General features: G+C 42.5%; 1 protein-coding gene across 2 annotated transcripts; it reads left to right on the top strand.

Annotated features, from left to right (window-relative positions):
- The first annotated feature begins 2208 nt into the window (after positions 1-2208).
- LOC308574073 (carboxypeptidase inhibitor SmCI-like) lies at positions 2209-14422 on the top strand. 2 transcript variants are annotated; one of them, XM_081171527.1, is made up of 7 exons: positions 2209-2590; positions 4062-4241; positions 7566-7616; positions 9909-10085; positions 11506-11544; positions 12179-12358; positions 14227-14422. In XM_081171527.1, the coding sequence occupies exons 1-7, from the start codon at positions 2500-2502 to the stop codon at positions 14229-14231; spliced, it is 723 nt and encodes a 240-aa protein (XP_081027653.1). In that variant the 5' UTR covers positions 2209-2499; the 3' UTR covers positions 14232-14422. The 2 variants fall into 2 exon arrangements, with proteins under 2 accessions (XP_081027653.1, XP_081027652.1); XM_081171526.1 differs by having other exon boundaries at positions 9909-10089; positions 11510-11544.
- The last annotated feature ends 121 nt before the right edge of the window (positions 14423-14543 follow it).

Genomic DNA, 14543 nt, shown 5'->3' with positions numbered 1-14543 from the left:
TCTTTTACTTAATCCTTAGCAGCTGTAATCCCTTACTTTATATAACCACAACATTTTAACATCCATTAATTTTACAATATTTCTTAAGATAAATCTTAAATTTCTTCCAATCTTCTTCCGCCGTCTCTTTCCCCTGGTCTCGGATTCTGTCAGTCATTTCAGCCAGTCCCATGTAGTCAATCACCTTCATCTGCCACTCTTCCAAGGTGGGTAGATCTTGTGTCTTCCAATACTTTGCGATGAGTATTCTTGCTGCAGGATTACTCTGAATCTCCTGAGTTTCCCCCATCCCTTCCATGGGTCGTAATGATAATATTTACAACTGCATATCAATACTTACCCAACTTTTTATCCTTCTATATTATCCATACTTTCTATTATTTTACAAGTGTGGTTAAAATTCCTGCTAATGTTTTAACCTGTTTACAATAGTCTCGTAGATAATTTATAAGCTTTTTCCATTCTTTAAGAAAGTTCTTGTCTTCTTGATTTCTGAGCTTCCCAGTTAGTTTTCCCATTTCGGCATAGTCCATCAACTTGGTTTGCCATTCCTCTCCGGTTGGGGTTGTCTCTTTCTCCATCTCTGGGCTAATAATATCTGTGCGGCTGTTGTTGCATATATAAACAATCTTTTCTGGTCCTTTGGTATCTTGGTACCTATAATTCCTAATAAAAAAGCTTCTTTTTTAAACAAAAGTTATTTTAAACTTTTATTCCCTTTCATGATATATCATCTCCCAGAAATTTTTAGTTACTTTACATGTCCACCACATATGACAAAAGGTACATTCTTTTTCCTTGTATTTCCACCAAGTATTTGTACTTGTTCTATACATTTTTGTTAAATTAACAGGAGTCAAATACCACCGGTACATCATTTTCATGTAATTTTCTTTCAGTGAACAACATGCTGTGAATTTTAAATCTGTTTTCCATAGCCTCTCCCAGTCTGCCATTTGTTTATTATGTCCCAAATCTTTTGCCCAATTTATCATCACTGATTTGACCTGTTTTTTGCATGCCATTCCAGGAGCAAATTATACATTTTCTACAATAATTTTATACTATTTTCTAAAACATCTTTTGGAAATCTTGATAACTCATAACTAAAACCTTTCTTTTTATTGATCTTAAAGATATCATTTAATTGATGATACTTTAATCAGTCTGTTACCAGTTCTCTTATCTCTTCAAAGTCTTTTAATTTTACCTGGTTTTCTACTTCGGTTAACAGCTCTCTCTATGTCTGTCAATTAAGATATTGCTTCTAATGGGGAGAGCCACCACAGTGTTTTGTGTTCTAATAAGTCTTTATATTTCTCCCATAACGTAAAAATTGATTTCCTTATTATGTGATCCTTAAATCCTTTTTCTACTTTTGTTTTTTCATACCATATGTATACATGCCACCCAAATCTATTATCACGCCCCTCTAAATCTAGAATATCTCTATTTTTCAATATTATCCATTCCTGGATCCAGCAAATGCAGGATGCCTCATAATATAATTTCAAATCTGGCAGGGTGAAGCCCCCTCTCTCTTTAGCATCTGATAATAGTTTATCTTTTATCCTTGGTTTCTTCCCCACCAGATAAATCTATTAATATATTTTTGCCATTCTTTAAAGTATCCAGTACTGTATACCACTGGGATCTATTGGAATAAAAATAACATTCTTGGCAATACAATCATTTTAATCACTGATATTCTTCTTCAAAGCGAGAAATTCATTCTTCCCCAGATTTCTAAATTCCTTTTTATCACCATGTAATTTCATAGTTATCTTTGAATATATTAATATTCTTAGCTGTCAGCCATGCCCTCAAATATTTGACTTTTTTGTAAATAGTTTAGTCTGTAATCTGTCTGTAACTCCTTTTTATATTGCTCCGTCACATTTTCCACCAAGACCTTAGTCTTGTTCTTGTTTAATTTAAAACCTGATACCTGTCCAAAATCCTGGATCTTTTCCAACACCTTCGGTAGAGACTTTTTTGGGTCCTCTACCGTAATCACAAGGTCATCTGCGAATGCTTTTAGTTTATTTGCTTTATTTCCTACCCTTATTCCTCTAATAGTTTCATCTGATCTGCTCTTTCTTGCTCTTTCAGGGCCTCCCTGAAGCTTCTAACAGCCACAAGTCACAAGAGCCTATTAACCAACAAACCCCTATTGTTTGTCACCAGGTGCCAGGCTGTACAAATACTTGGAGGAGGAGGCGGCAGCAAAGTAGGCTTGAATCACCATCTTATGGGGAAGGAAATATTTCTGGCCATGCCAAGGTTATGCTGATTGACTTAATTATTCCACTATGTTCCTAGTTCAGAACAGTTCTTTTTCAAGAACAGGAAGTTACCTTGATCTTAGCAAAGTCGCTTCAGAGTGTCCCTACCTGCCAAAAAATTCTTTTTGATTGCCATCTAAATGAACACCTCTCTCTATTGAAACCATAAAAAGAGGTTCCTCTCAGCACTGAGTGTCCACATCAAACAGCTGCCATGCAGTGCAGCGACACTGCACTCCTTTTCCTCATCATGGTATTATTTGCACCTTGGTCTAAGTTGCAGGGTTTCTTTGCCTATACAAAAGGTAAGCTTTCCATTGTTCTGGCTCATGTAGGCAACTAGTTTGCAGGCCCCCAGCCTCTCTGCAGGAGAGGCATCCATTGCAGAATGGATGGGATATGGAGGCATGGACAGAGTAGTGTGCTGGTGTCATAGGGGCAACAATTCTCTGGCATGTGTATAGCCTGCCTGTATACTTGTCTCTCTGGCCCCTCCATATGGGGTGTTCCCTATACTGGATACATTCCTTTGGGCCTTGCAGAAGTACTTGCACCCTAGCTAGTGATCCATCACCACTCACAATTTGCTCGCTGTGCTTCAAACTCAAGTGCTTCAAATTCAAGTTACCTGTTATTAAAAGGTTTTGAAGTATCTTTCTGTTAGTATGAGGTGGCCCACAGGATTTAAAACTGTTTCTTCTTTATTCTCTGTAATTTTCTTCAAGGTAAGAGATCTAGAGGCCTAGAAGCACAGTTTGTTTTGAACACCTTTCACAACAGAGCCAGAAGCATCTCTGTGATGTGCTCACATTAAGTTATTTCCAGGGTTTGTATGCTAACAACAACAACAACAACAACAACAACAACACACAAATCATGCCATGGAAGCAGCTATATTTCTCCCCCATACAGCTCCTGAAACCATGTTATGTACCACATACACCACTAATTCCAGTGATGTCTCTAGCTGTATTTTGAAAGCATGCATCAGGCGTCACGCTTCCTAACTTCCCAAAGACACTTTTAGATTTCAGGAAGTTACATAAATATAGAGAGTTTGATTAAATCGCCTTTGGAAAGCCTCTCGCTAGAGCCATTACCAAAGAACTCCTGCCTTCCATCTTGCAGACATCTCGGGGGTGTAGAATATAAATGAACTCAAAATCAATCTCAGATCGAACTGCAGTACTAGTAAACTTGGTTGGATCAAAATGAAGTTGGCTCATTATACATGTGGACATTATCAGTGTATGGCATTCAGCTTATGAACGGACTAACTGCAAGTTTTGGAAGCACCACAACCCATCATCCATTCCACAGGAGCGAGGGAGTAGGAGCCCCTACCTCATCCCTCCACTAATACCTCCACATTTTTTGTTCTTGATGATGCACCAAGCAAAACTAATTTTTAAATTAGAGCAGCTGGAAGTGAAGGAGAGACCAGTGGGGGGGGGGATAGGGAAGGTTGTGTAGCAACTTCCCAGTCATCATGAACCCACAGACTTCATCAGATTTAGCACATTGGTATGTTATAGTCATCTTAAGGACTGTGGGAGAGATCACAACTGGACTATTTACAATGGGGCAAAATTAGGCTTCCAGCTGGCTCTTTGGCTCATTGGGTCCCATTCTGGAGGTTCCATCTGTAGCTACCAGGAAGAGATAGTATTAGATGTTTGATTTACAAATGTAACAACTTTGTTTTCTTCTGTGTTTCAAAAGATGAAATGAAATGAGATGCAATATATGATATCTTCCCATCTCTCCCCCACCCAGAATCTATGCCTAGAAAATGTAGACTCCCTCCAAGACCTGGACGGTGCAAATTAGATCTTGAAAATTATTACTACGATTTTAAGAACAGCATGTGCAAGACGTTCATTTACGGTGGCTGTGGAGGCAACAGAAATAACTTTGCAAATCTCTTTGATTGCATTTACGAGTGTGAAAGGTTTGGTAAGGGCAAATATTTCCCACCCCCCTCTATTTTCCTAAGCCTTTTAAATTCCCAAATGTTTGAAGTGAAAATCTGTTTCAAATATCTTCTTCTTTGAGAATCTCTTATACTGATTATGCTCTCTGCTGCTAGAGTTTTTATGCTTCTGGAGCAGCTGTCTGAGTTAGAGTGCTGCTGCTTTACAGTTGTTCCGGTTCTACCTGAATGGTTGCTTCCAGAGGGTGATGCTTAGAGCAGTGTTTCCCAACCGGTGTTCCGCGGCACACTAGTGTGCCGTGAGCCATCGGCTGGTGTGCCGTGGGAGGAAGGCGGGCGAGTCGGGCGGTGAGAGGCGGCGGCGAGGATCCGCGTCGAGCCGGGGGCGGCTCCGCGGTGGTGGTGCCGAGCGGCGGGGCAGCGCGCGCAAAAGGGAGGATCGCGAGACAGCGGAGGAGGAGGAGGCCGGCATGTCCGGGCAGCAGCAGCAACAACAGCAGCAGCAACTCCCGCCGCCGCCCCCTCCTCCGCCCGCTATCGCCGCCACCACCACAACAGCCGCCGCCGCCTCAGCTGCCCTCGCTCTGCTGCCTCCTCCCACCCCGGCAAGGGGGAGGGAAAAAACTTTCGCTTTTGTGCGTCCCTCCCGGCGTGACGCTGCGCGCTGACGTCACGGGGCGGGGCTTTAATGGTGGTGTGCCGCGAGATTTTTTTCCGGCTAACAGGTGTGCCGTTGCCCAAAAACGTTTGGGAAACACTGGCTTAGAGAATGCTCTTCAGCCCCATGGGTTCAATGTCATCCCCCATACTGTTGAACATATACATTAAACCTCTGAGTGGGGTCATCCAGAGTTTTGAAGTATGTTGTCAGTAATATGCTGATGACACACAGCTCTACATCTCCTTTATAGCTGCTGGATCATTGTCTTCCCTCAGTAATGGACTCAAAGAGAGCCAACAAACTGATATGAAATCCAGATAAGGCTGAGGTACTATTCTTAGGTAGTTCCCTAGACTAGATGGATGGGAGGTTGCTTGCTCTTGATTACACTCTCTCTCTGTCGCTTGAGGCTCAGGTGACCTTGGTGGTGCAAAATGCCTTCCATCAGGTTTGGCCGGTGGGCCAGCTGTGCCCCTGTTTGTATAGGGAGAGCCTAACTTCTGTCATCAGTGCTCTGGTAACCTCTAGGTTAGAGTACTACAATGTGTTATACACAGGACTGCCTCTGAAGACACTTCAGAAACTCCAGCTGGTGCAGAATTCAGCAGCCAGGTTGCTAACCAGATACAAAGCACCGCTGAACCTTTTGTTACGTAAATACAATACTAGTAACGACACACACGATGTAACAGGCTGCATGTAACAGTATAACTTTTATTTTAAAAAAGCAATTCAGCATATCATATCACAATATGTAATTCCATAGACCTACTTATCAAAAGAGTGGAACATACTGTATACTGAGAGATTAAAGTCCAGCGGATTGATCAGGAGATACAGTCTATTCAGTTCTTATATCAGCAATAACCATGATGTGGAATGCTTATATCAATCTTGTAGTGCTCCGCGTGTCAATGCTTTTGAGAATTCTAGAGTTTCTCCAATGAATTATCTAATTTTAAGAAAAAGAAAACCAGTAGAGATCTCAAAGATTACGCTACAGGTAGGGTTTATTTATGGCTTAGCCCATCTGGACAAGTCAAGAGACTATCCAATAGGTCCAACAAGCAGCATCGTTTTACCATGCCTACAGATTATGATAGTTTATCCAGTAGCAGTGGTACAGATGAAGATAGGGAGCTTAGACTCAGATCCGGTCTCACTTAGCATTCTTTTTCCAAACAGTGCATCAGGCACCCATACCAGAGGAAGTAAGCACAGACAGCAATAGTACTTCTTTAGTAGTTAATTTATCCCAAAGAAAACTTACTCCAGATGAACTCCGCATGTTGAATATAGGTTTAGGTTCTGTATCTACACCCAAGTACTCTGCTTTCCAAACAAGGATTGATTGATTTAAGTTGATTCAGCAGATTAAATTAAGGGATTTTTTTGGTAACAGACCATGGATACCTGAACGTTTCAAGTTCAGTGCAAATCTACCTTCACCCCAGTCTCCCACAATCACCTAATTAGAACATTTCAACATTTGGTACATCATGATTTAAATAGTAAAGTAAAGAAGAAGGGACACAGGCAATATAATCTAAGCAAGGAGGACGCAGTGATCCTGAGCAAACTTGCTGCAGACAAGAATATAATTATAACATCAGCAGATAAGGGTGGAGCTATTGTCTTAATGAACAAGATTGATTACATTAAAGAAGCAGAGAAACAACTGAATAATTCTAATTTCTACTCACCCTTATCTGGTGATCCCACCATATCGGTGAAGAACAAACTTCAGACAATTTTAAATGAAGCTATATCTTTGGGGTACGTAGACATACCACTGGCAGAATTTGTATGTCCTGAACATACCAGAGTACCAATACTTTACACCCTTCCAAAAAGACGTATAAATAGGTTACCACCGCCTGGAAGACCTATCGTCTTAGCTTCAGGTTTCCTTTTGGAAAATTGTTCACATTTTATTGATTCTTTTTTACATCCCTTTACTAAAGAAACTCCGTCCTATATTCAGGATACTAAACACATTATAACCCTTATTGAGAACATGACTGTTACCCAACATAGTATTGTGGCTACGTGGGCTGTCTCTTCCCTATATACCAATGTTCCTTTAGATGTTGTTAAGTTACAGATTCAGGAACTATTGATTGATCACAACCAAACTTCTCCCCCAGTTCATTTTTTGATAGAAATGGTAGATTTTATTTAATTTAATAATTTAAATAAACTGGACTTTAATCTCTCAGTATGTGTTCCGCTCATAGGGTAAATTGCCTATGGACTTGCATATTGTGATATGATATGTTGAATTGTTTTTTGAAATAGAAGTTATATTGTTACTTAGCCTGTTATGTTGTGTGTGTTGTTACAAGGTTGCTAACCAGGACGAAACAGTTTGAGCATATTACACCAATCCTTTGATCGGTAACCTACTGGAAAGCCTTACTTTATTTTTTGGCTATGTCAAGATGAGGCTGATATCTTCTAAGGCTCCAATAAGGCTCAGTTAAAATAGCCTGAAGCTTATTCAAGAAAAGAATGGTAACTTAGATTAAGAACGGCTCCTGAGTGTCTAGCTAATTGCTAAGTTGCCGAAATACTCCCTTTTGTTTTCTTATAGAACTCTAATATGAAAGTGGTTTTGCCAGTACTGGACACTCATTCACATCAAACATACCATACTGTAACAATCTTCCCCTTGCCCTTTTTGTAGAACTCCTTGTATCCTGGACAAGTATGGGAATTGATATGAAGTGGAGACAAGGTAAGAGTTCCTATCCTTGTCTGCTCTGTGTTCCTCAGTGAGGTGCACGATTAGTGCAGGGCGAATGCCTGCAAATATGAGAGGTAAGACAGTCGCAACAGGCAGGCCTGTGTTATAACTTAAGCACCAAGATAATGGGCAGGGACCCCCTCAGCTTGCTACTCAGTTCTGTGAGGCTTGGGGGGTTGGCCTTGGTTCACATATCAAGGATCTTGGTTCAACGCTGGAAGTTGTGGCTCAACAGGAGGGAACTAAGCTGAATACAGTGGTGCCTCGCAAGACGAAAAGAATCCGTTCTGTGATTCTCTTCGTCTAGTGGTTTTTTCGTCTTGCGAAGCAAGCCCATTGACGGATTAGCGGATTAGCGCTATTAGCGGCTTTTAGCGGCTTATCTGCTGATCGGATCAGATGATAAGCGGCTTAGCGGCTTAGAAAAAGGGGAGGAGGAAAAAAAAACCAGCAGGAACTCGCAAGACATTGTCGTCTTGTGAAGCAAGCCCATAGGAAATTCGTTTTGCGAAGCACCCCCAAAACGGAAAACTCTTTCGTCTAGTGAGTTTTCCGTCTTGCAAGGCATTCATCTTGCGGGGCACCACTGTACTACTTCTGGTTCACAACCAAGTCAGGTTGGACTTCACTGCATTGGGGAGGTTGCACACTGACCCCAACTTTAGAAAGTGCCCAACACAGTTAGAATAATGATTGCAGATACCTTGTTTTGTTAAGTTTAAATAATATCCATTTCTCCAAATCTGTACTGTTTGGGGCGGGGTAGAGGGTGTGTGTGTGTAGGGAACTCCTTGGTCTTGAATGGGGTAACTGTGCCCCTGAAGGACCAGGTGTGCAGCCTGGGAGTCATTTTAGACTCAGAGCTGTCCATGGAAGCCCAGGTGAATTCTGCATCCAGGGCGACTATCTGCCAGCTCCATCTGGTACGCTGGCTGAGACCCTACCTGCCTGTGCACTGTGTCGCCGGAGTGGTACATGCTCTGGTTATCTCCCGCTTAGACTACTGCAATGCACTCTATGTGGGGCAACCTTTGAAAGTGACTTGGAAACTAGAACTAATCCAGAATGAGGCAGCTAGACTGGTGACTGGGAGCGGCCTCCAGGACTATATAACACCAGCCCTGAAAGACCTACATTGGCTCTCGCTATGTTTCTGAGCACAATTCAAAGTGTTGGTGCTGGCCTTTAAAGCCCTAAACTGCCTTGGACCCTGTATACCTGAAGGAGCGTCTCCACCCCCATTGTTCAGCCCAGACACTGAGGTCCAGCGCCGAGGACCTTCTGGCGGGTCCCTCATTGCGAGAAGTGAAGTTGCAGGGAACAAGAGTGCATCGTTGTGCCTACTGCATTGTGATGAAGGAAACAAATCATGTTTACTTTGCTCCCTCATTGCATCCTCAAGCAGCTGGCCAGTGGAGCTTTTTCATGTGGTGAGGAAACTGTTGACATTTGACGATGGGAACAGAATGTTGGAACCATCAAAGGCTTTCAATGACAAGTTTGCCAGGTGCTTTTTGGATAGAAACAACCCTCTTCTTCCAGGCCTTTGCCTAATTAAAAAGATCTATAGCCTTTTAAACTATGTGGTGGTATTGTTTTTGTCTGTTACTATGGTACATAGTTTTGTGTTTTTATATTGTAAACTGCCCTGTGATTCTCAGATAAAGGGCAGTAGGGAATAATAATAATAATAATAATAATAATAATAATAATAATAATAATAATAATTTCAGTCTCATTTGCTATGCTACCATTATTATGGAGCAGGTAAGGTGTCGGACACAACTTACCTGATAATATGGGATTTGTTTTAGTTGATGAGGCCTTAGGATCTGGACAAGGTGCTTGCAGTGGCTTGGCCCACAACATGCTCCCCAATTAAAAGAAATAATTAATGTGTCTTTACATGGGAGTGGTGCTTCAGTGTGAGGTGACAGGAAGAGAGAGTTTCTATCAGGGTATTCTCAGAAGAAGGGAGAAGAGAGACTGGGATCCATCTTCGGCAGGCTGGCTGAAGGCTGGCTGCATTGCTGTGGGGGACAAGCCCCTCTTGAAATGACCATGCTGTATCTCCCTCCATGCAGACTGTAGGTGTAAAGAGTTGAATAAACCATATTTCTTAAAGCTACAACAGTCTCTGTCATGTCTCAATTCTACAAAGGAACACAGACCCTGTAAGCCCCCGGAGTCTTGCAGAACGCGGGGGTGGCACCCAACATTTTAAACAATATGTTGCAGAATAAGAGATTATATGAGCTTTCCACCCCTCCTTTCCCCCTCCAGACCCACCTCAGAAATGCAAAAAGAAGAAACGTGTAGGACGGTGCAGAGAGAAAATTACGCGTTATTATTATGATGTCAGGAACAAGAGATGTTTGCCATTTGTTTATCGTGGCTGCGGAGGCAATGAGAACAATTTTGAGTCTTACTGGGAGTGTTCTCAGATGTGCGAACCATTGGGTAAGTAGAAATAAGTTTTTATGGTAATTTCAGGCAACCAAAACAACTTGCACCTTTCTTTTAACATTATCCACTCATTAAGGGTATTTTAGCTCCAGTACCTGAAATCTTGCCTGAAATATACTCGGAGTCCTGTAGTGATTTCATGCTCTTTATTGCAGCTTGCAAAACAGTGATTGAATTGCCCCCCCCCCCAAACCTCAGGCTTTTATATACATTATTTACACAATGAGTCCTGTCTGATTGGCTGAGTCTGCTTCCCTCCTGGAGCCTGATAGGTCTTTTCCTGCAGGCCAGTCAGTTGCTGCATTCTAGGATCCTACTTGCCTATTGTTCTAGGATCCAAGCTTAGTACATAACATTGCCCTTTAAACATGAGAGGGGTAATGAGAGTGTAGGAATCCTGCTGGGGAAGGGGTTCTCCTGCTGCTGCTTTTTAAAAAGTCAAAAGAAATTCAGCCTTTGATGCTAGAGTCGGAAATCTACACAGCTGTCAAAGGGGTGGTGGTGGTGGAAAGAGTCCAGAAAATGTCCTGCATGGTTGGTAGGTTTCTGGTGTTTACAACCCTCTCCTATTAGGATTACATGAGTTAACGCAACCTCTGAATAAGGAACACTTTTAAAGGGGAGAACATCAGGCATGGTGCCAGGCGAGCATTCCTTGGGACAACATGCCATAGTTAGGTAGGACATTACTGTATCCAAACTGATTGCCTTCCACCTAATCTCTGATGGCGTATGGAGAAGGAAAGATGTTAATTTATAGGCTGATTCATGCGAAAAGACAAGGCAGCCCTTGGGTCTTAAGCTGAGCTCCAGTAAGTCCTTAGCTGCAAGTGACCATTCTGTTCTTGAATAAGCATTGGGCAGCTAAGAGCAGCTCCGACAAAAGAAGAATGGCAAATGAAATTAATGGACTATGCAGAATTAGATAAATTAACAGGAAGGATTCGAAACCGGCAGGATCAGAGATTCTTAGAGGACTGGAGTAAATATTTGGACTATTTGAAAAGCAATTGTAATAAACAGATTACTCTAGTAGGACTGCAAGAAGTTCTGCAAGGAGGGTTTTGTGAAATATTGCAAGAAAGACTTTGAAAAGAATTATTAGTTAAGGACAATTAAAAGTAATAGAGAAGTTAAGAAATGCGGAACAAGTGATAAAGAACGGAAAATCTTCAGAGGTTGTTGGCGGAAATCTAAAATATTGTATAAGATAAGAAGTTATATTAAATGATTGTTGGAACTGATATGCTAAAAAATCAATTTTTTTTTAAAAAAGCAGCTCCTGGTCCTAACCTGCCACCACTAGCATGCAGGCCATGTAAGGTTGCCATGAGGGGTTGCAACTTTCAGATAGAAAAAGGTTTCTCACCCCTGCCATGTAGTAACATTGCACTCCTTGTCCTTATTATAACAGGAAGACCTCAAGATTTGAGAAACCCTGAAGTGAATCCAGGTAAGGATTGAGTCTAAGTAAGAGTCTCATGGCATTTCATGTCTGATCCTCATATGCACTGTACCTTGTGCTAGCTTTCTTCAGTATTGCAGTCTCCTTTTTAAAGTCCTTTCCTAATGTTTCTAAATCACTTGGGACTTTCCACCTTGTTCCCAGGATAGTAAGGCTTGTGTCCTCACAAGACGCAGTAGCATCTGCCCATAAGCACCAAGTCTACCACCATTAGACCCACTGTGCTAAGCAGGAGCTACCATAGCCTAGCAGAAATCAGGAGTTCAAGCAATTCTTGTAGGGATGACTGAGGAAGAGAGTAGAATTCCAGCCTCAGCTGTGCTTCTCTACTCAACTGTCCATCCAATGGTGGTAGACGTGGCACCATGCTAAATCTGCCTTATGGAACTACATAAATCATAGTCGCACCTAGCTAGTTTCAGCCAGTCTCCTTTGGTATATGATTTTACCTCTCCATCAGTATGACTGCTGAGGGAGTCAAGGCAGAGGTGTCACTATTGTCACTGAGATCATCTTAAGAGTGGCGATCACAAACATGACCCCTTCAGACTTTGTTTTCCTTTGTCATTCAAACAATGAAATAATAGGTGTCTTTGTCCTTCTCTCCCTTCTGAAATTCCAGACTCTTTGCTTCCCACATGCCAACAGCCATTAGACAAAGGGCCATGCCATGAAAACTTTCCTCGCTTTTACTATGATGCCCAAACCAAGAAGTGTATACCTTTCCAATTTGGTGGCTGCAATGGCAATAGAAACAACTTTATGAATGAAGCAGAATGCCTTCGGGAGTGTGGAGGCTCTGGTAAGCATACAGAATTTTTACAACTTTTCCAGAGAACCTAAGGAGCCTCTTGACATGGTTTATGCAGTGATCTTATTCCAACTGCAGTAGTACAATAAATATACTTACTTCATGGGAGAGGGGGAAGCCTTGTTGCTGGTGATAGTCTTTGAGTTATGGGTTGAGGTAGAAGCAGGTGCACTCTGAAGCTGGAGAAGACAGAAGTGGAGAATGGAATCTGGAGAGCCTTTTTAAAACAAACAAACAATCAAACAATACCTTGCTGTTGTTGTTTAGTCGTGTCTGACTCTTCGTGACCCGATGGACCAGAGCACGCCAGGCGTCATGAAGAGTCGAAGCTACAAACATGAGTCTGACCAAACTGCGGGAGGCAGTCCATGGGGCTTCTCTGCCGACAGCAGTCTGCCATCAGCCAGCCAACAGCTGCCTATTGTGATTTGTTGTTGTTGTTTAGTTGTTTAGTCGTGTCTGACTCTTCGTGACCCCATGGACCAGAGCATGCCAGGCACTCCTGTCTTCCACTGCTTCCCACAGTTTGGTCAGACTCATGTTTGTAGCTTCGAGAACACTGTCCAACCATCTCATCCTCTGTCGTCCCCTTCTCCTTGTGACCTCCAACTTTCCCAACATCAGGGTCTTTTCCAGGGAGTCTTCTCTTCTCATGAGGTGGCCAAAGTATTGGAACCTCAGCTTCAGGATCTGTCCTTCCAGTGAGCACTCAGGGCTGATTTCCTTAAGAATGGATACGTTTGATCTTCTTGCAGTCCATGGGACTCTCAAGAGTCTCCTCCAACACCATAATTCAAAAGCATCAATTCTTCTGCGATCAGCCTTCTTTAATACCTTGCACCCCCAATACCTTGCACCCCCCAAAATGGCAGACAGTTACTGGAGAGGTGGTATCTTTGCTGCAAACTACCTTTTCACCTAAAGTCTAGATAAACACTGTTATCCTTTGGCTTGTATGGCGAAGGAACCCACAGCTTCTGCAGAATTAAAAGGTGGAAAACAGTGGCATGAGGGGAAATTTTTCATAGGGTAACAGTTAGGGCCAAAGGCTCCAGATTGCAAAGGCGATGGGGAGAGTGACATTCCGTGCGTGATGTTGCAACATCGCATGTGTGAACATCGTACCTCCAGAAGCTGAGCAGAAGCTTCCTGGGCTTTGGGAAGGAGGTGACAGGCCGCTGACAGGAAGCTGGAGCCCTTCTGCCTCCTTCCCAAAGCTGGGCAGGCTTTGGGACAGTGGCAAGAGGGCCCTTGGACCTGTCAGAGCACTGTGCCTTCCTCTCCAAGCTGGGCAGAAGCTTCCTGCATAGCACATGGACAGTGTGTGTGGTTTGGGTTATAGCAGTGATGTTGTTGTAGATACAGTGGATGTGAGCTTCTGTCCTCCACCAGGTATGGGGACTTTCTGCCAGTCACAGCTGGATGAGTTTCAATGCAATAGTTTTTAGGCCAATGTAGCTGATAAACCAGAGCACGTCAGAGGCACAAAGAGTCTGACACGACTAAATGACTAAACAACAACAACGAAGCTGATAAACAAGGCAGATCTCTATAGTTTGGATTGTTCTATAAGCTGGTGGCCATCATCAGCCCCTGGGGTAATGAATTCCATAGTTTAACTGTATAAAGAAGTCATTCCTCTTGTCTGTTCCTGAATCTCCCACCATTCAGCCTCATTGGTTTTTCTAGTTTTGTGAAAGCAAGAAAAATTTATCTCTGCCTAGTTTCACCACACTTTACATTATTTTATAAACTTGGATCATGAGCTTCCTGCCTAAAGGCCTCAAAGAAACAGTTCCTCATAGTGGCATCTCTCACCTTTAAATCTGATTGTCCCTACATCTTGCTTCTTCCTTTAGGTTAACATTGAATCCTTGTGCAGAACTGTATTCAGACCCATTAACATATCATTTGCTCCTGCGGAATAAGGGCACCAGAGGAAGCCAGGAAGCCTTTCCCCCCACAGCTTCTTCTAAAGATGGTTGTCTTTTATCCTGCTGTATCAGTCTGCTGGAATGTCTTTCTTGCTCACCAATAAATTCACCTGTTCTTCCAGATCCTGTGGGCTCTATTTGTTGGGCATTATTACTACTACCACTACTGTTACTACTATTATTATTGATGTCTTCATTTTAGAAAGTCCATGCACCCCTGGGGCAAAAGTGGGGAGAATGAA

Source organism: Podarcis bocagei, assembly GCF_964188305.1.
Source record: "Podarcis bocagei genome assembly, chromosome: 15".
NCBI lineage: Eukaryota > Metazoa > Chordata > Lepidosauria > Squamata > Lacertidae > Podarcis > Podarcis bocagei.
The sequence above is the reverse complement of the archived record's forward strand: the minus strand, read 5'-3'. Positions and strand labels throughout refer to the sequence as shown.